Source organism: Molothrus ater, chromosome 2 (assembly GCF_012460135.2).
Source record: "Molothrus ater isolate BHLD 08-10-18 breed brown headed cowbird chromosome 2, BPBGC_Mater_1.1, whole genome shotgun sequence".
NCBI lineage: Eukaryota > Metazoa > Chordata > Aves > Passeriformes > Icteridae > Molothrus > Molothrus ater.
Window position 1 is genome coordinate 27,618,499 of NC_050479.2, and position 24,546 is coordinate 27,643,044.

At 39.0% G+C, this 24,546-nt stretch overlaps 1 protein-coding gene across 3 annotated transcripts in view; it reads right to left on the bottom strand.

Moving 5' to 3' along the window:
* Positions 1-4,770: 4,770 nt before the first annotated feature.
* RGPD4 (RANBP2 like and GRIP domain containing 4) overlaps positions 4,771-24,546 on the bottom strand; it is a 33,503-nt gene continuing 13,727 nt past the window's right edge. Inside the window, exons 20-30 of one of the 3 annotated variants that reach the window (XM_036393111.2) lie at positions 19,681-24,073; positions 18,700-18,777; positions 13,899-14,069; positions 12,450-12,542; positions 11,387-11,580; positions 10,760-10,988; positions 10,180-10,278; positions 9,868-10,010; positions 8,035-8,308; positions 7,582-7,916; positions 4,771-5,350 (exon numbers count right to left, since the gene is read on the bottom strand). In XM_036393111.2, the coding sequence (XP_036249004.1) occupies positions 5,045-5,350; positions 7,582-7,916; positions 8,035-8,308; positions 9,868-10,010; positions 10,180-10,278; positions 10,760-10,988; positions 11,387-11,580; positions 12,450-12,542; positions 13,899-14,069; positions 18,700-18,777; positions 19,681-24,073 (6,315 nt within the window). In that variant the 3' untranslated portion in view covers positions 4,771-5,044. Of the gene's footprint in view, positions 5,351-7,581; positions 7,917-8,034; positions 8,309-9,867; positions 10,011-10,179; positions 10,279-10,759; positions 10,989-11,386; positions 11,584-12,449; positions 12,543-13,898; positions 14,070-18,699; positions 18,778-19,680; positions 24,074-24,546 lie in introns of all 3 variants that reach the window. The other 2 variants (XM_036393020.2, XM_036393200.2) reach the window with 2 other exon arrangements.

The window sequence follows — 24,546 nt, forward strand, 5'->3', positions numbered from 1 at the left end:
TAAGAATGTATAAAATTAAATTTTTATTACCTGCCCCCGTGTATATAGCTGTATTTTGAGTTGCATCAATTTCAGAGCAAATAATGCTGTTTTCTTCTATGTCTAGACCACTTGAACCACAAAAATAATCTTGCTCATCATCAAAACTAAAAGTACAAAAGAGCACTAACTTTAAATTACTGAATTCCTTTCCAACATGATACATAACAGAGACTGAAACAAGTCTGTATAAAAAGGCAAACATTGCTTAATGTAAGAATTTGATATTTTACTGATAACAAATAGCAGAGTTAAATCATTTGGATGAAAGGCATTGTGACTCACAAATCTCAACCACAGAAATTACATGTTGCTGACTTGAAAGTTGTTACAATAACTAGGCTTTTCATGCTGTAAGCACATGTAACAGGTAAAACCAGCACTCTTCTCTTACCACAAAGCACCAAATTCCCAGAGAACTAAAAATACAACTCCCCTTTTTAAGTTATATTTTCCTATTTGGTGTAAAAGAGCCCTTAAAAGAAATTTCCTGGCATTTGGAATTGAATTATCTTTAAATAAACATAAATCTGTTTATCAGTTTGGGCTATTCGCCTTCCTCCTAGTTAATTTTTTTTATCACCTAGTTAATGTCATTCCTGTATTCCCTTAGCAATTCCAACATACACAGATTAGATTTGAAAGTAAAACAATATTCCTCATCAAAATCAGCATCCTCATGATCACACAAATTAGCTACAAACAGTTCTTTACTTAACAAAAAAACCAAGAAACTTAAAACAACTTTTGCACAGTCCAAATACATGTTTTATTTGTAGTTTTATGAGAAAAAAATAAAGGAGAAATAAAAACACCTCCTACCAATCCCAGTTTTTCAAACTCTTCTGGAAATCACTAGATCCAATGCTCTTCTCTCTTCCAGCTTCAGTAAATTCTGACTCTAAGGAACAATTTGATAAAGAAATAGTTATATTTTTCAGTGAGCTGTCAGTGCCACCTGAAATATATAAAATTGCAACAATTTTATTTCACATTTGAGAAGCTGACATCAATAAATCAATAAGGACTTACTGGAAGTACTTACCATGTAGTCCATGTATGTTTAAAAATCAAAACCATCACTCATGCAGCCTGACAAATGATGAACTTCATTATAACAGCTTAAGGCATAGTAAGAATTATTTAGCTTTCACATATGATTTGTTTTTCTGAAATTTTAGAGCTTGTCTGCCTATATAAAATTTTTCTGTAACTGAAATCTGACAAATAGCCAGCTTTCTCCGTGCTCCAGATTCTGAAAGAGACCAAATGAGTTCTAGATATTAAACATTTATGTATCTTTAAATGAAAGCTAAATACCTGCATTACGAAGTAAACTGCTACCAACTAATTCAAGCAGGACTTAAAGACAAACAGGCTGTGAACCATTGCTACAAAACATCCTTTGCACTCTTTACTTGTTATCATTCCCAGGCTGGCTCCCAGGTATCACAACGCCCTGATCAAGATTACCTACCTATTTAAAATGAGAAAATACAAAACTAAATAAATTTAGGAACAATGCAGCTTTAGTATATGTTTTCCCTGTAAAAGATATAAAAGCTCCATTGCTTTGTATTACCTTTGTAAACTAGGGAGCTTCTGCTTTTACATTTGGTATGCAATGCTCCTGAGAGGAAATCCTACAAGAAAGCACAAAACCATTGCACTCAGAGTTTTCATGGAAAAAGTATGTCACAACTTACTGGTTTAACAGTTAAACTGTCACACTTTGTGGCAGAATTCTTACTATAAACTATTGGCTTTGAAAATGGAGGGGGTTTTCTATACACATAAATGTAAATGGTCCTCATATTAACATAAAGAGGCAAATATATTCTCTACAGTCTAATAACAAAATACTTGTAGTGTTCTATGTTATAATATTTGAGAAACTATAAAGAAACTATGAAGACAGTAACACAAAATAAAGGCATGAAAGTAGAATTAGATAATAATGGAAACAGTGCCATCTACCTTCATATCTAGGCTTTTTATGCCAAAGTTTCCTGCTCTACTTTTTCTTACTAATTTATAAGTACGTATTAAAAAAGTGAATGACAGATATTTTAGGCTACAACCAAAATCAATTAAATGCATATTACAAAATATCAGACTCAAGGCAGCTCTCAAGATCGTACTTGTTTCACTGCATCTCTCTGCTATGTTCTAGATCAAGTGATCAACTGCTGTATCTTCCTACCCTTGACTGACCACTTTTTTAATGAAATAACAAAGCACAAAAACACATGTAAGATTTCTTCCTTGCAAGCATTAAGGTCTCCGTAAGTCTTTTAAAAATAAGTTTTTAAAATTACTTTTCTTTAAAGTACAGTTCTGTAATTCAAAGCAGACTATTCCCCAAGAAAAATTCCCCAGAGAATCTAGATCAAATGCTATTCAAGTTGCAAATCCTTCTGCAGGAACTAAGGGCCCATATAGCCTGATTTTAGCTCAGAATCTTCACATTACATTTGAGATGGCTCCTGATACTAAACTGGCATGATACTAAGAAAAAAAAGGCTGGGTTTTGTATTCATTGATGATTCCCAGGACTAACTCAGTATCCCAGTCCAACTACATACCTAACTCAATTTCAATCTCCCCCAATCTTTGGTTGCTTGTGGGTATTTTTCCACTATATTACTTCCCCTTGCAGCATGAGCCTAAGCACTTAAGGCCTTTTATCCCCAGACACACTGGAAGCATTTGACCCAGGGAATACAGATGCACAAAAACAACTGCAAAAATTTGTTTCACTGAAAGATAAACAAAATTCAGGCAAAATAAAGGTGCCTGGCCAGCATGTACTCCTTCTACTAAGTATCAAAGGCTTTTGAAACACCACAGTGGGGGAAGGGTCTTTGCTGCTGAATTTTTAGGCAGATCAGTTTTGACTTGTCAGCACAAGTAATAAAAAGAAAGGAACCACAATAGAGTTCTTTCATTCATCTGAGTGCGAAGAACCCAACCTTCTCTGGTGTAAAATACCATTGCCATACCTTGGCAAGGGACCCATCATAATTAATTGTCTGGTCAATGCAGCAGCCTCTAATATACCATGGATTTGATTCCTGATTGACTAGATATGGAACCATTTCCTGCTGACAACAGAGCTAATCACTAAGCTTTAAAAAAAAAAAAAACCACAAACACACCTAATGCATTCTAAGGTTGTCAACAAGGTTAATATACTCCTAAGAGGATTCACATCTTTTTCTCACTCAACTGGCAGGGACCAGGTCTTAGGCAAAAACTGCATGCTAAACTACGTTTTAGTACCGCATAGAATCTAGAATTGCAATTTCCAGGGAAATGTCCTGCTCAGACAAAGACGACTCTTCAGCACCTCAGCCCTACGGCAATCACTGCGCGGGGTCAGGGACAGGAGCAGCAGGAGCCCGTAAGGTCCTCAGGTCTGCTCAAACCCCACTTTGGTCTCGCAGTGGGTACGCGGCAGCACGGCGCTCACAATGGACCCCGAGGCAGCGGACAGGCCCCCCACCCTCCATCTCTCCGAACACTCCAGGGACGCGGCGAGGAGGAAATGGCTTTTCTGTGCCGCCTCCTCCTCCTCCCCGCGGGCCGCCCGCCCCGGCCCCGTCTCACCCCCGCGGGCCCCTGCGGGCAGCGCCGCTGCAGCGCCTGGGCGGAGCGGCCGGGCCCCGGGCCCGCCATGGCGGCACCGCCGCGCTCGAACCAACCGCCACGAGCCGCGCAGGCGCACTCGGGGCCACGGGCGGCGCCGGCCCGGGCGGGCGCGGCAGGGCAGGGCAGGGGGAGCCGCCGCCACGGGCCTGACGGGGCGGGCACGCAACGTCGTCATCATCATCATCGTCAACAAACACAGCGCTCCTCTTCACCCTCGGCACAGCGCGTCCGACCCACGACCGAACAGCACCCTGGCAACTGGACCACTCAGTGCCACCCTCTTAAACACCTCCAGCGACGTTGATCCCAACGCAGCCCCGGGTCCCTTATTCCAATGCCAATCAGCCTTTCTGAGAAGAAATTGCTCCTGCTGTCCTCCCTAAAGCTGCCCTCGGTAAGTCTGTGACCTGTTGTCTTGTCGCTGGTTGCCTGGGAGAAGAGGCCGAACCAGCCCCAGCTCCAGGCAGCTGAGTGGGTGTAGAGAGGGGTACAGTCCCCCGAGGACAGCTGAAGACATCGTACTGCCATCCTTTAAAAATAAATAAATAACCCCCCAAATAAAGCAAATCTAAATGCGTGTTGCCCAGAGCAGAGGTGTAGACTGTAAGTTTAAATACACCCTGCATTTACCTATGCATACTCACTCTTGACAGGCAAAGTAGTAAAAGGAGTACACAAGCTGGAGCCTGCAGCAAGGTCAGAGAGTTGGCCACAGCTAATAAACACTGAACAGAGTCAGAAGGTTATACTTAATGTGTCAGGTAAAATCCCAATGTTAACTAGATGTTTTGCCTTAAGCCAAGTGTCTTAGAAATAGTTTAAGAAAAAAAAAAAAAGTTGGCATATTGCTCTTGCACAACATTGATCAATCATTTAAAACTATGCAGACAGAACAAATCAACATGTACCTGACTCAGCCTGCTCTCTGCACGCTGCAATGCCTATTAACTTTCAAAGGCCTTCAGTGTACTGTCCAGCAATTTGCATCCACCATCTGCACATTCAAAAGAGCTTCATGAGAGCAAGAACCAAGTTATGCAAGTCATCTTCTTTTAAACAAACCAAAGTGAAGACAAGACATTTATTTTAACAAGACTAGGATTTAATTTTTAAAATTTGACACTTAATACAAATATGTCAGGATAACACAAATACACCTGAAATATGCCAGTGCCTGAACTTTATTTACCATGCAAAAAAAATCAATTGGAACACATAAAAAAATTCAACTATAGCCTGTAATTTTACATTTATACATCAGAAGTGTCCATTTTAAGAAGTTGAAATAATTAGTCAATAACATCTAAGTACTGATTTATACTGCAAAAACATCTGTATACTCAAAGAAATAATTCTATATTTGCCCACAGTCTGTAATGACAATTCTTCCATTTACTAGCCCTTTAGGAGAACCAAAGGATTCGATCTTTTTCACAACATCCATTCCATCTTTCACAAACCCAAATACCACATGCTTGAAGTCCAAGTGTTCTGCTTTTTTAAGTGTTATGAAGAACTGAGAATTATTTGTATCCCTGCCCTTATTTGCCATTGACAACAATCCAGGACCGGTGTGTTTCACTATGAAATTCTCATCTTCAAATGCTGTTCCATAAATCGACCGTCCACCTGTTCCATCATGGTTAGTTATATCTCCTCCCTAAAACAAACAAACAAACAACCAGACACAGCATTAACTGACAAGTTCCAAAACACAACCCAAAAGTTATACTTCCTTTCAACAGTAAAGACTTTGTTTTGGAAGAACTCATTTTCACAAGTATCAATATCTCCTTAGATGTAGGGCTTCCCAGCTTGAGCAGGTTTGTTTGTGGTAAGAGAAGCAGTAGTAGAAGGTGTATCCCTTTTTTATTCTGAACACAGAACTTCCTACTCCCCATAGTGACATTCCTCTAGGCCTGTCATTCCTACTGCCTGCATCACTTGGCTCTGGAAGCTGCCTGGACCTGCATTATCTCCTTGAAGGCCTGTCCTTGCTTAGTCCCTGCAGGCACAGAATTCATCACCTGACAAAGGTTAACAAAGCAGTGGCCAATAATTCCATACAGCTTTGTCATGTAACTGGTTGAGCAGCATGGTAAGTGTGTCTTATCTTTCTGGAAGGTAGCAAACTCCTGATAAATTTGAGTATACACATAAAGGTGACAGTGCAAATTGTACAGCCTTAGTTCTCATTGAAGAGCTTCTCACTGTACCTCAAGAAAGTTCAGGCAAAGCAGAGCAAACTTAAAATATACTCATTTAATGTGATAGTTCATTTTGTCAAGGCACACATGGTACAGTTAACTGTTTTAAAAGAATGTCTGCTCCTATCTAAAATGCAGAATACCCTGAAATAAGCTTAAATCCTAAATGAGTTTATCAGAAAGGCACAAAGGTTTAACAAAAGAACCATTAAGTGCATACTTCAGACCCATGTAGATAGCTAATCAAAAGACAGACTAATATTTTATTCTGGTGACAAGCCATTCATATACTATCACAGAATGGTCTACATTGGAAAGGACCTTTAAGATCATCTAGAACTCCCCTGCCATGGGCAGGGACACCTAGAACTAGGACCAGGCTGCTCAGAGCTCCATCCAGCCTGGCCTAGAACACTGACAGGGATAGGGCATCTACAACTTCTCTGGGCAACTTGTTCCAGTGTCCCACCACCCTCACAACAAACAACTTTCTCCTAACATCTAGTCTAAACCTACTGTCTTTTACCTAGAAACCATTCCTCCCTTGTCCTGTGACTACATGCTCTTGTAAAATGTTTCCCTCCATCTTCTTGTAGGCTCCCTTCAGGCACTGGAATGACACCATTAAATCACCCCTAAGCTTTCTCTTTTCCAGGCTGAACAAATTTAATTCTCTTAGCCTTTCCTCATAGGACCAGTGCTCCATCCTTCTTAAAAGGCTTGGCTTTCCTCTGGACTCACTCCAACAGGCTGATGGCCTTCCTATTACTTTTGTATATTATTTTCCTGTATTACTGTATACATCTGGGCTTGTAGAAAGTCATCTACACGCCTCATCTTCGGGGATGTAGTGACATGCAGATCATTAGCATAGCATGTACTGATGTTGGTTCATTTTGCCTGTTCCAAGTAACCACAACTCAATGAACTATTGATTGAGAATTGAGAATTTTAAGAAAGGTCTATCTGAGCTATTAGCAATCTCCCAAGCCTTCAGCATTTATGAAGAACTTGCCAGTGCTACTGAATGCACACAGAGGTTTAAAACCAACACTGTCTACCAGGGATTACAGATACACTGCAGGCTGATGCTCTCTGCACAAAACAATGTTTTAGTAAACAGGCCACTGCTTGGTCATTGGATCTAGAAGACTTGCTTTAGATTGAAGCCTAACATCTGTGATACTTGAAATGTCAGTTTTAAAATGCATGTTATCTGAAATATAAAGTATACTTTAAAGTCCAAGAAAAGCCTGGAAAGTAAGTGTTCTTAACAGATGAGCATACAGAAAGTTCTTCTCTGGACAGAGAAGGATGAATGGTAGTTTTGGGAACACCTACTTTCCTTGGTGTTCCTGTTCAGCAACAGGCCTCTTGTCCATTGTAAGAGGACTCTACCTCCCCCTATTTTTTTTTTCTTTCTTTCACCCTGACGTGACAGAACTAGCAAACACTGAAACATGAGGCCACTGGTAGGCACAGGTGAAAAGCATCTTAGGGTAGCATGTGCTGCTTGCACCATATCTTATCTCCTTGTAGGGAAAGGACAGATGAGACTATCCTGCACAGTGGATCCATGCTGCCAACAAGAATGTGCTATTCTATATAAGTCATTTTTTGAAGTGGCATTTTTAGTCAAGATGCATCTCATTCTCTCAGTGAAGAGTCTTCTTTTTATGCTTACCTGACACACAAAGTCTGTGACTATTCTGTGAAAGCGGGAGTTCTTGAATCCAAATCCTTTCTCTCCTGTGCACAGGGCTCTGAAGTTTTCAGCAGTTCGAGGTACAATATTTGCAAACAGCTCCATGGTTATGTGCCCTAAAGGTTCATCATCAGCAGAAACCTCAAAATACACAACAGGGTTGGTGTCCTTTGACAGTCCTGCTGCCAGGGACAAGTGCCCCTTCTGTAGTTCCGATAAGCTTAGCTGGCATTCTTCAAACCTCTTCTTGAAAGAATTGGCCATTTCTTGGCTTTTAAATCTGACTGCAAATTGTTCTACTTTTACTTCACCATCTGAAAATAAATCCAAGAAGGCCTGTTTAGTTTAATCTTGTAACAGTCTACAGGGAAAAACAAAACACAGAAACTATAGACAACCTAGAAAAAACAAAGACCACCTGAAAAAACTCACCAGCATAATCCGTGGCTGTCCAAATGAAAGCATTGTTTGATGTATCAGAGGGCACTAAGTTCATTTCTTTGGTGATAACATGGTTTGCACAGACTTTAAGAACTTGGTCTCTTCTCATTAGGACTCTGTAGTATTTCTTCTGTGTATGGAAGAGTATTTTGATCTCTCCAACACCACGCTCCTTCCACTGAGTAACATCCCTGTCCCATCTGTAAAGTTTTGCCCTCTCCTTGAAGAGAATTTCTTCATCTTCTTCTCCAGATTTTACCTCCACCTAAAAAACAGCACAACAGACTGAGAACCTGTGATTTCCTATGAACATATTAAATAATTATTACATATACTTCTGAAGATTCTGACATATTATAGTGGAAAATTATTCAGTGTGTTCTTTTCACCAACACCCCATTCATCACACCAAAGTGGGTAAAACATTTTCAGAATTTAAGAGCCCAACAAATCCCACTGTTTGAGAACAATTACAGCACTGCAATCCTCCTTCACCATGCCACATGTAGTTGTGGTGGGTGTCTGTTGGTTTTGCTTTGGGAGTGGTTTGCTTGGTTGGGATTTTCTTTATGGTTTATGGCTTTTTTTTTCTTTTAACAAGAACCCAAGACTTTATCAAGTGTTCTGGCAAGTTTCCCAACTTTCAGGTTTGCTGAATGATGTGCACACTGAGAAGTGAAGACCAAGTACTGTAACAGTTCCAGGAGTTATCTTTAGCATGTTATTAAAGAATTTGATATTTGCATTTGAACAGAATAAGCACCAAATATACAAAACTTCAGCCTGACAGCCATATCTCCACCTCACTTTATATATGCAGTTTATATATGCCTCTCACTTTATATATGCCTCTACTCTCCACTTTATTTAGCAATTCTCCAAAGATATGAACACTTCAGAGAACTGAAGAAATGTGTGACAAAATACTGTTTGTGAAACCAAAAAAGAGAAGCAGAGAAGCATGATAGAAGTCATAATGTGACTCACAAATGAGGAAAGGCACACCAAATTTTCAAGAAGGAAGTTGAAGGCATGTTACAAATAGATCAGACCAGCTGTTCAAATTGAAGGACACCACATACAGTTCCTTTGTATTCTATTTGCCTTGCTCAATAATTGTACTAATCTATAGTTAAATTTTAATATTTATAGAAAGGTCAGAGAATATGACGATATCATCAAAAGAGTCTGAAATAGTTACTAGGCTAAAAACCAAATCAAGACATGAGTAACTGTAACTGTATGAAGTCTCATTAAGTTATAAGGCTACCTTCAAAGTTGAAGTTTCTCCTACTTCTTGAAAAACCATTATTTTCAAACTAAAAAAGTTAGTTCCCTTAGCCTACAGGTGACATTAATTGTACATCTTTTTTCTTCGTGATTCTAGGAATCTCTTGCCTAGCTTAAAGATTCTTAGTTGGCATAGCTTTCACAGAACTGAATCTACAGGTTGCTGATACAAAGCCACAGCTGAGTTGTATAAGCACTAGCAGTTATTCAGTTCCCCCTTAGTGATTTTCAGCTGTGCTATACAAATGTTTAGCTTTTACGAGCTATGTGTACAAATCTGCATCCTCATCAACTCTCAGTCAAGTTATAAAGAAATCACTTGAAGATTTTAGCTGAGGCACCAGACACCTCCCCAGGGCTATGCTGTACTAGGATTTAAAACAACAGGTGCTTCAACATAGTCTGTGTAAAACATGCAGAACAAGGCACAACAACATAGAAAGCAAAGCTAGTTAAGCAAAACATTTTAAAGCTTGCTGTGTAAGCAGAGATAGTTATCTTAATTTTTGGTTTATATTCCAGAAATCATCTTACCTCTGGTAAGGACACAATTGGCTCAAAGTGGATATCATCACTATGTACTACCTCATCATCACTACCACCCTCATCTTCATCTGCTTTACGGGTTGTATCTCCAAACACAGTTGCTCCTGTATTTGCCCATTTGAAGTTTTTATCTACAATTAAGAGAGTGACATTTTAAAATTAATGTAGTTTTTTTTCCTTCCTGACAAAAACTTGCAAAAAGCTGTTGTTGCTAATGATCAGCAGAAATTTTGTGCACAAAAGGTATATTGTATGAAGCAAAAACCCAGCTGAGGTTTGTCTTAAACTAGCTGAACTTACCTTTTGAGCCAAAAGCAAAGTCTTCAGAACTTTTGGATGCCAGATCTGCAAATGACAGGCCTGTGGTATTGCCAAAACCAAATGAGATGATTCTGTTTTCTATCAAATAAAAAGGAGAAAATCAAAGATTTTTCTCTACTTCCTTAAAGAAAATGCATTTATGTAGTCACAAGAATAAACTGGAGAAATGTCTACAGCATTTTTTCCCTCCTCCCAATAAATTTAAAGTTTGAATGACACTTGTCATAATGACCATCTATGATGGTATGAAAAATGGACCCAAGACTGTGAGTTTCAGCATACTACTTATATGCCAATCCACAGAGCTCATGTGGTATTTACCAGTAAACTAATGAAAGTACATCATATTGAAATTACACAATAGACACTAGCATTGTTTTGTTGTAGCAAAATTCAACTCAAAATTTGGTACATACACATTTTTACCAGACTAGTACCTATGTTTCTAATTCAGTATTGGTACTACTACTCCCCATGACAGCAACTATGCTTGGTAAACTGATCCACAGAAAAGCATAGTTTCCTACAAAAAAACCTCAGCATATACCCCTGACCTTACCTTGTGTTGACTCTGAACCATCTGAATCACTCTTTTTAGTTGACAAATCTACAGGTTTGTCATCAGCTCTTGATAAGGTCTGTGATACTTGCACAGTTTCTGTGGTGGAATGTGATTCTTCACTGCTGGTACCTGACTGGGCAAGGTCTGTCGCCTCATCTTTTGATGGAATGGGTATTTCTTCCTTACTGGTAGAGACTAAGTCACTTGAGCTTGCAACTTCATTCTCCTGCAATTAATCAAAAAAGTAATGTAATAAGTAAATAAGTTAGAAGACCTTAGGATTGAAACCTCCTCCCCATGAGTCTAAGAACAGTCCTTACAGAAGAATAAAGAACACCAAGAAAAATTGCTGCAAGCTTTCTGAAGTTTTTCATTACTGTTAACACATAATGATGTTAACTTGACAAGAGACTAAAGTACCTTTGAAGTAGTCTGTTTTCAAAACAATACTGTTATTTCCTGAAATTAAATCTCCTGTGTTGGCATACACTTGAGGCACTGCTACAAAAAACTCAATTTTTTCCCCACTGGATGTTTTAGTTGTAAAACTGTACTGTCTTACACATGTATGAAGTAATTGTACAAGTTCAGTAACAAGAAGTTCAGTAAAGTTTTAGCTCTTACTTTGATTTCTTGAATTTTAGCTTCTGACTTTAAGTCTTCCAGACTGTCACCCTCAGTATCAGTACTGACACCACAAACAGATGCAGAAGGAACCTGCAGAGCTTTTGTTTCATCTTTCTCCTCAGGAGCTGGTTTCTTTTCCAAAGTGGCAGCACATTCTCTTTCATTGTTGAATTCACTCTTCTTTGCAAGGCCTGCTGTAAAGAATTAATGGAAAATACCAGTGAAGGCAGCTACATACTGAAATAATTTTTAGCCCTGACATTATAAATTAGCCTCATAATAGCCAGATCAACTTGAAGACAGACTTCATGACTTTCACAGACAGCAGCATTACTGTTTAAATAGTGGAAGGGAAGACTAACCTAACCTGGGGTGACTAGAATTGAAAACACAATCTGTGGGTTTTTACTGCTATCAGGGAATTTCCATGCAATGATGAAGAATTTCATCATGCAGCTGCCACTACTACTAACTTCCTTCAGTATCTCCTAATATTTCAGATGGATTAATTCCTTCTAGCACATATCCTCAAAGAAACCCCAAACTTTACTTCTAGAAGTACCTACCTTCAAGTTATGTAAAGCTCAAGTCTGAGACACAGTCAGACACACATAAGCAAGTTGTCTACACCTGTACTTTTAGTATAGAGACAAACCAGCATTTTTTAGATTGAACAACATTAACTCAAAAGCTTCGATTGAGTAACTGCAGGAAGTAGCAAGTATTCAAAGATGTAGACAACTTTCTCTTGAGCAAGCTGAATTTTTCAAATTTTTCATATTCAGAAGGAACTCAAGATAGGAAGAGACTTTGATATTCTTGTTTAGAGATCACCTGGATTGTACATTTCTCTTTCAGGCACCCCTTTACTGCTAGCCAGCAGTTTAATATACTGAGCTTAACTCTGTATGTTGAGATGCAGGCTTTCTGCACCCAGCATCTCTGCTTCTAGAAACCATCCCAGGAAATAAAAAATTAACCTCTGCCCCACGCATCCTTCAGATTCAGATTTTATGTCTCAGTACATGAAGTACAATAATTAACATTTCTTAACACATACCTTTCACAGGACCTTGCCCTTTCTTTTTCTCTTCTGAATCACTGGGATAGAGTCTTCCATTAAGTTTCTTAACAGCTGTTTCATAGTCTTCATCTTAAACACAGGAAAAAAGAGTAAGCTCTCAGGCACACTCCAGGTCAGAGAAGTCCGCTATACCCTTCCAACTCACAAGGCTAGCAGGCATATGTGATTTTTGCTTATACTTTAAGAGTTACACAAATCAACAAGTAAGCTGTCACTTCTAGTTTTGCTTACATGTGGTCCAGAATGCTATTAACACTTCTTCTAAGCCTAGATTGCTACAGATACGTGACACAGGTTTTGCTTTTGGAAAACATACTTCTTACTGAGTGATTTTATTAAGACTGCCACTAAACAGATTCGGGAAAGAAGACAGAAGATTTTTTACAAAAAAACTTGCAAGCTCAGGTACTTATGGGAGGGGGCTTGTTCTCTCCCATTTTCTGTTGAATGCAATGTTTCAGAACTTCCATTTAAAATATTTGCTGCTGAATAAAATCAATCAATCTTAATTACATGCAGTAAGGTTTGACATAAAGGAAGTTAACTAACAGTATTAGGAATTTGATTTAGAAGAAAAGTAACTCATTAGTATAACACTTAAGAAATCTTAGATATTTTGTGTTTAATAAAAAATGCTTTTTTATTTGTCTCAAAATACTTACTAATGTAGGTCTCTTGCTCAAATACCTCTTACCTAACCAAATGCCTTGGTAATGATGTCAACACCCATAATACATCAAACAAATACCCTTTAGTCACTCCTGGGCCTCCACTGTACTAATTTGTTTTGGAGACTTGAGCATCTTTGGCCATAAGGAGGACACTGACATAATTACTTCTCACTGGCCCACACAGTGTCTAATGGTTCTAACAGTGCTAACTATCTCAAGTTGGAAGGGACCCATAAGGATCACCAACTGCAGCTCACTGCTCCTTGCAGGACTACCTAACACCAGGCCATATGACCAAGTGCATCACCCAGATGTTGCCTGGCCTCTGATGGGCATGCTGCTCTAACTGCTGTCCTCGGGAGCCTGTTCCAGGGCCTGACCACCCTCTCAAAGGAAAACCTTTTCCTAATCTGAATTTCCCTGACAGCTTCATTCCATTTCCTTGTGTCCTCTAGTTGAGCAGCAGAAAGAGGAGATCAGCACCTCCTCCTCTGCTGATCCCTTGAGGAAGTTTGGGACTGTGACATGGTCACCCCTCAGCCTTGTCTTCTCCCAGCTGAACAAACCAAGTGACCTCAGCCACTCCTCCTGAGTCTGGCACTCAAGACTGCTCACCTTGGTCACTATCCAACAGTTTGAGATCCTTCTTACACCAAACTGCACGCAGCACTCAAGCTGGGGCTGCACCAGTGCAGTGTATTACACCCTTTCCCCACAAAAAAGCAGTACAGGTAGAAATTTTGGCATTCCTTACCATCATCCTCGTCACTTGCATATCCAGGCTTATTCTTGTAACAGAAGAATGTTGAAGGGAGCTTGAGGAAGTCAGCAAGAGCTCTCTGTTCAGGGGTAGGTGTTAACTCGTAAACTATTACAACCTCATCAGATGGAACATCATCCTCTGACACTGTTGTGGTCTTCTCAGCTTTTTTACAGAAATTGAACAAACAATTAAAACTGAATAATTTCAGAACATTACTGAATAATTTCAGAACAAATAACATTAACCCCACATTATTACAGAACCAAATTAATTCTAAGGGCCTACTTATTTTCTGCTGATAGACAGGAAACAAACTTAAGAGGAGTCAAGGACAGAACAGCAAAACTTACACACTGTTCTGTTGCTTTTGGAATTCAAGTGTTAAAACGAAACAGGGCTGCATCTTTATATTATTAAACGGATTGTTTAATTAAGTCCTCATGTCAAATAAGAGCTAGCTACAGAGAAGAGTGACAGAGGTGACCAACAGAGATAAATAAGAAAACTTCAGGCCTGAAAAAAAGTGAAGTTGTGAACAATAATCTGTCTAAGCAACTGAATAGAACACATTTCAGATTCCTTATGGACACCTGAGCCTTTTATTAGCTAATAATAAATTGACCATAATAGCTTTTGCTAAAACTTTGATTGTTACAAAAGTAAAGTAATTCTTAGTTCCACTATCAAACAACAAAAACCATCGCTTTCAGCCTATTTAACTAGCTTTTGCAGCATGGAAATATCACCATCAATTGTATAATTTAACTTTTTGTCTTCTTGCCTTCAACATTAAGTTATTCCTTCCACCAGTGTTGAGATCAGTGCGCAAAGGTTAAAGGTGAAAGTAAAGCCTAGATCAAACTGCAGATAAAATATATAGCTGCAAGACAGCTTTGGAAACAAATATTTATTATGAGAGAATGGAAGCAAAGAGAGAGGATATAGCAATTTAAACAGCAGATATGGTTTGGTTGGGGTTGTGCTTGTTTAGGTTGTGTTGTTTTGAGAAGGGGAATTTGGGGATAAAGGGCTAAGAATTAAATCTGTGAATTATTTTTAAGAATTACCCCATAAGCACATCAATAGCCACAATAGCTGTTTCTAAGAATAAAATTATTGTTTTAGTACCTCAGCCTATTTGCTAACAGTGTATCATTTGTTCTCTAGATTTAATTTAGTCAGTATCTGAAGGGTGGTCTCAAAAGCTTGCTGTGCTTTTCATTAAAAAAAAGTTTTTGTTAGTCTGTGGCACAGTGTAATCACAGAAAACCTAAATATCCAGCTAGAAACCAGTACCCAGTAGAAAAGTACCCAGTAGAAAAGTAGTATCCAGTTCCTGAAAAACATTGATTTTTCTGAGTATACAGGTTAACTTATCATTGCAAGAGGAGAAAAGGACATAGGAGACATTTACAGACAAGTCCTTTGATCCTCTGAGACAACTAACACACTAAAATAAGTCTGCTTATTAAAAGCAGCTTTCATTACTTTTTGTTTAATCATCCAGTAGATTAAGAGCAGCATAAAGTAAAGTAACAGCAAAATCCCAAGTACTGATTCAAATTTATGTATTTTTTCAGATTATTACCACTTCAATCTTTGTCCCACCTTTGTTTACAAGTTGATAATTTCAGGCATTTACACACCAGAGCTACAAAGTAACTCAAACCCATCACCAGCACACTCTCCTAGACTAATTCTTTCTGCTCATATTTTTAGACCTCAGTAAGTTCTCTGAGCCTGCAGAAAGTACATGTAGGATAAAATTCCTGAACAGCTAATTCCTAAGTTCATATCATGACTGCAAGACATGCATGTTTTCATACATCTTCTCAGAATCCAAAAAACTCAGTCATCCTAGCTGATTTAAGGATTAGAAATACATCTAGTAGTGTGTTATGAAGAAATGCAGACATCCTGCTTTGTGTTTTAGTCTTTCTGGTTAGTTAAGCAAGTGTCTTAATTGGACTAAGTTTCCATCAAATTCACCTGAGGTTTAAGTGTGGAGCATTTAGTCCTACAACAAGAAGCAGCTTTCCTTAGGATCAGAAAATTTTCAAAAATATATGTTTGAATATAACAAAACACTTCTTTCAAGTCAGATAGATGGATGGTAAAAACATGTGCTTTCTTTAATTTGAGCAGTAGAAATCCGGCTAGAAGCCATGGTAACAAATACACTGTTCCAGTGTTTTACCACACTCATTGCTCATCAGGTTTGACAGCATTTAAAAAGAATTATCATGCAGTCTCTTTCAGTACCCTTTGGGCAAAATAGCTGAGTAAGAGAAACATATTTAAGGTCACTTCAGATTAGTCAAAAGGTGAAGTTCTCAGTGAAAATGATCTATCAAACACTGGAATATATTCTAGTCTTCCAAACATCTACTCAAAATGGTAAAAGACTTCAACAACAAAGATTGCTGTTGCAAACACTTTAAATATATCTTCATAGGCAGCCATGAAACAATTGCCACACATACATACAATGTATTCTGAAAAGACCTGATTTTAGGATAACAGAACTTCCTAACAATTGTGTAGATTTTTTCACCCTGAGTAGAATATGGAAGAAACAAAATTCAGGACAATATCATGCACAACAGTTCTTTTCAAGGCTGTACTGTATTTTTGCTTTTGTTTGAACTGACATTAAATCTCTCTAGCTAGTCACAATACTGATATTTCCCCTCATGCATTGGTCAATGAATATCTTCTGAATAGATGAGGGAAGCACCAGTTTAAACCCTAAAGCATGTAATAGGTACAATAGCCTGCACCTGACATGACTCAAACTTGTAAAGCACTGGTGTAGTTTAAGCCCAGTTGGCAATTAAGTGCCACAGAGCTGCTCCTTCACATCCTGTAACATGGTGGAATGGGGAGGTGAATCACATGTAAAATTTGCAGGTGGAGATAAGAACAGTTTAAAAATTGAAACAGAAGTGACATATAATAAATAATAATATTAAAATGAAAAAGTAGAACTCGAGGAAAAACAAGTGAGGCACAATACAGCTGCTCACCACCTGCTGACCAATGCCAGACTCCATTCCCACACTCCTACTGACCCCTCTTCCAGATACCTCCACCAGTTTATAAACTGGGCATGATGTTCTATGGTGTGGAATATCCCTTTGGCCACTTCGAGTTCCAGCAAAGCTCCCTCCCAGCTTTTGTTTGTGTACCTCCTCAATGACACAGCATGAGACAAAAACAAAAGTCCTTGACTTAGGGTAAGCACTGCTTAGCAGCGACCACAACATCAGAGTTAAATCAGTATTGTTCTCACACTGAATCCAAAACCCAGCACTGTGCCAGCTACTGAGAAAAAATTAACTTTATCCCAGCCAAAACTAAAATAAGAACTTATAAGAAGTTTATAACCTGATCTGAGAAAAACGTAAATGCGTGGAGGTGCAGAACTACCAAGGTTAAATTTTTTTAAATGTTGTTCTAGCACAACTCAGAAACCATTCCCCAAAAGAAGTTGCCCATAAGAAAAATTCATATCATATTTGTATTGGATAGGCTTGAAAAGCTAATTTAGGAAGGATTTCTCAAAATCCTTTGCTATTAAGTCAGAGCTCAAAGACCAAAAGTTACTCTGAACACAATTATCAACTGGAAACAAATCACTAAAAATATAATCGTAACCTAATTATTAGAAAAGTAGAAGTGAAGAACAGTGTAAAGTACCAGAAAGGCTTATTTTGTTTCTTTAAATACATTCCCCCTGCCATATGCCCCCATATAAAACCATGATCAATTTGAGGTAGGAAAAGTTCTTGCATGTGTGCATTAGCACAGAAGGATTAATCATTCCACATTATGGACACTGTGTTATGAAAATAGAACTGAATTGTTCATAAACTCCATCCACAGGGATGGCTGAAAACACAGAGCAGGTGACTTTAGGTTATGTATACAGAACAGGAATTCAGTGTTCAAGTAAGAACAGCCTATCAAATGACATTTTGACACTTTGAAACAACGCAAGACACTAACAGTGTAAGACTGTCTTATGCAGACTAAAAGTTTGTTATTTAAAATTAAAATACTTTTAAAACCGTGTAAGTTGAAATTCTTACAGCAAGCATACTTGCAAGCAGCACACTAGTAGTAAAATATAATCAAACTATAAGCTGTAACAGTTTTGTCTACAGGATCTGAATGTAAACAAATTGGTTACAAATTGGCAGAAATTTTCTAACAGCTAAGGTGGACTATAGATTATATATGAAGGTGGCTCTGAGTTCTGTGCACTCTTTCTTTTTAAAAGCTCAGCAGTTAACACTGACAGTTGGGAAACTGAAGAGAATACTGCCACAGAGGCTGAATAGATTCAAGCTCTTGACTGGATAAGCTGTCTCAAGATCTTCAGGCTATTTCATTGACATAGAGTAAACCACATCAGGCACTACAAGGCATTCTCTGAAAACAAAAATGTAATTTCTCTAGAAAAATGGAATTTAAGAGATCTAGTGTGCACGCATAGGGAAACTGTGACAGAAGAAGTGCAGGGCACATATCCTCAAAAAAAAAATAAGACAAACAGAAGCCAAAAGCTTAAACAGGGCCATCCATTGTGCTGGCTCAAGTAAACATACAAAGGGCTAGAGACATTCTTTAACAGGACAAATAGAGTAGTCAGACACGCAATTTTAAGTACTCTCCTTCAGCATGCATGTTAATTATAAGGATTACTGAGCCAGCTGCTTTGACCCAGCTGGGTTATTGTCCATGCCTGCTAGAGTGTTTTTATCACACATTCAGTGCAGTACGTAAATACCTTTACTATCAGGTTGCATGGAGGATGTGCTTGTCCAAAAGGCCATTGGATTAGATTTAAAGAGGCTAAAATTAAATCCTAAAAAAATAAATTGTTGGTATATAAGTGTTTAACTGGAATTTTAAAAGGATAGAACAGACTTCTCTATGTTCTCCAAGTATTCCATACTAGTATTTCACAGCAGGAAATTTCATCTGTTTCTACACAAGCTTATCCAACTCATGGTAACGGACTGCAGCTATCAGCTTCTGCCATGTCACTTTACTACACTTAAGCTAATAAAGAGACAGGACATGTTCATAATTCTGAGACATCCCATCCTTCTCACAAAGACACTTCAGCACATTACAGTGCTCCTGTCACAGCCATAGCTTCTGCCTGTGCATCTTTTTCAGACTATAACAGAAACCATACAACTGAGTATGCCATCACAATCTCTTCTCAGGCTCAGGAAGCAGGCTGACATCTGATGTTAAGCTACACAACCAAAATTGCAGAGGCTGGTATTTAACACTTGAAACAAAGTATAGACAAGTTTTATAATACCCATCTACTTAATTATGGGGATAATGCAAATTTTAGCTGAAGCATACATCTGCTGTTCTCACACTTGGCCAATCCGAGCAAAGACCCAGGTACATACAACATTGACTACCTATTTAAGTCCCAAAAGCAAATCAAAATTCTTTGAGCTTTTAAATCCAAGATTCAGATGCAGCACTTCAGAGTTTAAGCTCTCTACCTGAAAATTCTGTTCTCAGTAAACAAATTTCCATCCTGCATCATACATTTTCATTTTTATTTGAAAATAATTATGACTCAAAATTCCCTTCTTTAGTTGAACCTCTGGAGAACATGTGGATACCTGCATAAAACTGAAAGAAACTACCTATTCAAGAGAATGAGTAGCACAGAGCTGACTGCATAAGTTGCACAGTAAGTTGCATGCTTGAATAAATTACTAGTAAAACTCCTACTCACCTTTTTCCAGAATTCTAAATGAGAAGTTAGACGGTCCATCTTGTGATGAAGCTGGCAAGTTGTCTACCTTGCTGTCTACAGGCTTCTGAGTAGCATTTGAGATTTTTGGTGGTTCAGAGACTTCTGGCTCTTTCTGTGCTGTGTCCTGAGATGCTGGAATATGGCCTTCACTCTTTCTTGGGGGATTAAAACTGAAGCCAAAGAGAGAACCAGTGGCTGAAGTATTTCCAAATGTGAATGTCTTTGACTTTTCATTACTGAAAATGCTCTTGACTGATTCAGATCCAAATACAAACTTTGGAGGAGAAACCACTGTTTTTGTTGGTGTTTCAGAAGTACTTGACACCTCTGCAGCCTCTACAGTTGTATCAGAAGTATCATCACCATGGCTGACATCAGTTCTTTCTCTGGTTGTTTCTTCTAGCACAGCTATAGCATTTTTACCACATGGAAATTCCTTTGGTGTATTGGCACGAGAAGAAAGAGGTGTTATCAGTGTCTCTCTCTCTTGGGCATGCTTTGCTTCATCAAAAATTTGCTTAAATGAGTCTGCAACATCTTGCAGCTTGAATCGCACAGCCAGAAGTTCCACTTTTCTTTCCCCATCTGCAAAGTCACATGCAGTCCATACCCAGGCTCTATCAGATCCTTTCATTTGTTGCAAATTCATATCTGGTGTTATCCTGTGATTGGCACAGAGTTTTAGTACCTGGTCCCTTCTCATTACTATACGAACTTGTTTGTTGTCATAGTTCTGCAATATCTTGATATCCCCAATCCCTCTCTCTTTCCATTGATTTGCATCTTTATCATATCTGTAGAGTTTGGCTCTATGGCTGAAGACAACTTGCTCATTTTCCTCACCACTGGTCACTTCCACAAGATCAGGCAGAGGTACCACAGGTTCAAAGTACTGTCCATCTCTTTCCTCTTCTTGAGTAACATCAGAATCTTCATCTGTGCCTACTGATGTTCTACTCTGATTCTGTTTGGCAGGAGATTTGGATGGGCTCAAAGCAGATTTAAAGCTGAAACTAAAACCAGTGGTAGACTCTCCAAATCTAAACAGATTTTTCCTTACAGGGCTACTTGCAAGAGGTGATGCATATACAGAACTGCTTACACTATCATCTAATGCTTCTTCACGCAAATCATAGTTATCCCACTCCAGAGTGGGGCCTGTACTTTCGGCATGTGGCTTTATAACCAAATCAGAAGTACTGCTGGTACAAGCAGGGTTTCCACTTTCCTCTTCTGACAGTTTCGTTTTGTCATCTGTCAGAAAAGTTTTGAGATCTTTTAAGCCACACTTCATTTCTTCTGCTTTCTGTATAAGCTGAGCTGTCCTACCTGTATCAACAAGTTTATGGGGTGTCTGCAGTGGTATATCTAGTAGTAGTCTCTGACATTCTTCAAACTTCTGTTTGAACTCCTCAGCCTGCTCTGGTGTCTTGAATTTTGCTGCCAGATGCTCCAACTTTGCATCACCATCAGAAAAGTCATTGGCCATCCACATCCATGCTTTGTCTGAGCCAGACAGCTGTTTCAAGTTCATTGTTGTCGTTATCCAATGATTTGCACACACCTTCAGTACTTGCTCACGCCGCATCAATATTCTTACTTTGCCATTAACTTCGTTTTTAAGAATCTTCAGAATGCCCACGCCACGTTCCTTCCACTGGCTTGTTTCTGGATCAAACCTGAACAGCTTTACTCTCTGGGAGTATAACACTTTCTCATCTTCCTCTCCTGTAAAAGGTTCTACTTTTTCAGGCATCTGAACTATAGGTTCAAAATGGATATCATCGCTCTCCTCTGTCTTATACACATCATCATCCTTCTCACCAAGGTCAGCTGAGGTGTTTGCTTTCTGATCTGTTTTAGAATTTTGTGAAGAAAACAACTTTTCACCTGCACCTGAAAAGCCTTTGAAGTTAGGGTCCTTTCTGCCAAATTGAAAACCTTCCCTAGGAGTACTTTTTGCAAGCTCAGCAAAAGTAGAAGTGCTGCTATTTTGCCCAAAAACAAAGTCAGTTTTCTCCTTGTCTGCTGTTTCTTGAAATTGGAATCCAATTCCACTGTCTGAGGGCAATTCCTTTTTGTCTTTTTCATCAACGCTTTTTAAGAAACCAGTTGTATGCTCTTTGGATGGCTCATCTTTCTTAGTGGTATTTTTACTAGACTCCTGTATCCCAAATTTACTAGACTCCTGTATCCCAAATTTAAATCCACCTGCAGGCATTTGCATTGAAAAGTTAAATCCTTCCTTTGCAGACTTAGCTTCAGTATCAGAAGAAATCTGAAATGTAAATGGTGGCGTCTTGCCTTGCTCAAGACCAAACTTAAAGCCTGTTCCCAATTGTCCTCCACCAAGTTCAGGCAATTTACTTTTCAAGCCAAAAGCAGGAGTTGGCAAAGCATCACCAGTTGGCTTAGCAGACGGATTCGGCGTTTCGCAGGCTATGCAGGCTAGAGAAGAACCTTCGTTCCTCACAAGACAAGTACTACAATCCCACTGACCTTCCTTTTTAGTAAAAAGTCCTTCAAACCCATTTTTCTGTGGCTTACTTGTATCAGCAATGGAACCAAGCTCCAGACCAGCAGATGCCAGAACAGAAGGTATGGATGTATTTGGTTGATTTTGAGGTTTTGGACTCTGACAGGAAGAGCAGTTCACATCTTCTGCTTCATTTCGGGTTGGGCATACAGAGCAGTCCCATTGACCTTCCTTTTTAGCAAAAGGAGATCCAAACTTGTTCTGCACTGTGTTACCACTTGGTTTCAAACTTGCATAGCCAGTCATTGGAGTGCCATGTGTTTCCCACGTACCTGGATTTGGACTTTGACATGCTACACAGTTCTTTACAGTTGCTTCATTTGCAACTAAACACACTTTACACACCCATTGGTCCTTCTTCAAGAGATGCTGCCCAAACCCACCAGAAGAACAGGCTTGCTGAGCATCCTTCCCAAATGAAATGGTAGTGCTAGGTGCAGTGGATGTAGCTGTAAGGGTGCCTTTGCTGTCAGGTTCACTGCTTGTTCCATCTTTTAGAAACTGAAAGCCCAAGTTCATGGTTCCAGAAGTGGTTCTGTTGGGCTCCTTGATGTCCTGATTTGCGGTTTCTTTTGCAGTTCCACTGCTCTGAGCCACAGACGTGTCAGCATTTGATCCCAAAGATTTCAAAATATTCTGTGCCTCCTCAAACTTTTTTTTGAAAAGCATTGCTTCTTCAGGTGTTTTAAATCTAATTGCAAGCTGTTCTGGTTTTGGCAATTCATCTGCATAGTCCAAAGCATGCCATACAAATGACTTATCTGATGCAGCATTTGGAGTTAATTTCATATCAGTATTTATGTAGTGATTTGCACAGATTTTCAGCACTTGGTCCCGTCTCATTAAGAGACGAAATTTGCCAGATACTTTATGCTTCAGTATTTTCACATTTCCAATACCCCTTTCTTTCCATTCTTTAGATTCTGCATCAAAACGAAAGAGCTTGGCTCTGTTGCAGAAGAATTCTTCTTCATCTTCCTCACCTGTCTTTACTTCAATCTTATCAGGAAGTGGTACCACAGGATCAAAATGAGGACCGTCATCATCCTCATCTCCACCATGGGTGCTTCCTCCTTCTGTTTCATGACTTCTGTTGGCCAAATCTGAATTTGAAGCCATAAATACAGGCTTACTTGGTTCTTGAGCACTAAATGTATCACTCTTCTCAAAACCCACATTTTTGTGTACATTTTGTCCTGTGTTTTCTCGGAGAGACATGCCTGGAATATGTTTATTGCTAAAATTGAAAATATTTCTTGAACTGTTTGTGGGATCACTAACTGGCTTTTGATCAACATATCTATCATCCTGTAAGGGTTTGTCAGATGTTAGAAGATCCAGGAGGCTTTCTCTACTATTAAAAGGGGCATTAAGGGGCTGTGGTGCAACTTGAGGGGGAGAAGAAAAAGTGAAGTCTCCATCATTAGACTTGAAGTTAGGTTTAAACTTAAAAGTTGTCGGCTGACTTGGCTGTGCTGGTGTTGACAGAGGTGGTTTTGATCCTTCTGCTGTTCCTGGCTGTCCAAATTTAGGCATTGCTTTTGGTTCTGCAGGCTTTAAGGTGGGTGGCGTGGCTGAACGGTTTGTGAAATACCCTGGTTTAGGCAGTGTTGGATTGGTGCTTGCCTGTGGAACACTGTAGTTGTAATAGTCATCAGCTGTACGAGGAGAAATGAGTGTAGTACCAGGAGAATCAAAACGCAGAGGTGGGCCATACATTTCTTGGGAAAACATACAACCAGAAGTGTTTTGCAGAGGTGGTGTATGCATGGGTGGTGGCTGATAGGAATATATATGTGGCTGAGGTGCAAGTCGGTTCATGCCATAGACAGGAGGCTAAAGAAAAAGCAGAAAACAAGTGCTCTGCTTATTATGGTAACAAAGAGGACAAAATCTTACTGTGCTGAAGCCATGCACTTTTAAAAGAAAGGCATGCTTTCAAGTTTAAACCTAAACCAGTTTTACCTTAGCTTGAAACTTGATGGGCATTTGAGAATAAACATTGAAAAAGGGGCACAATATGAGTGGCTTCTACATGAAAAAAAGTTTTGAAAACCCCATTCTCTTCTGCCACACAATTGAGGGGGGAATAGTAAAGTGCTATCATACATACCTGTACGAGAAATATACAGGCATAGAAAATATTATTCTAGCTTTTCCACCCAAACGCCATATCCCAGAAGTTAAGCAGGGAGACAAATTATAATTTTATCCCTAGCAGTTTAAGTTGACCAAATTCTGCATAAGGAACTGCCATTACATCCAACGATGTACAGAATCAAAACCAGTCAGTCATTTTCAGATCATTA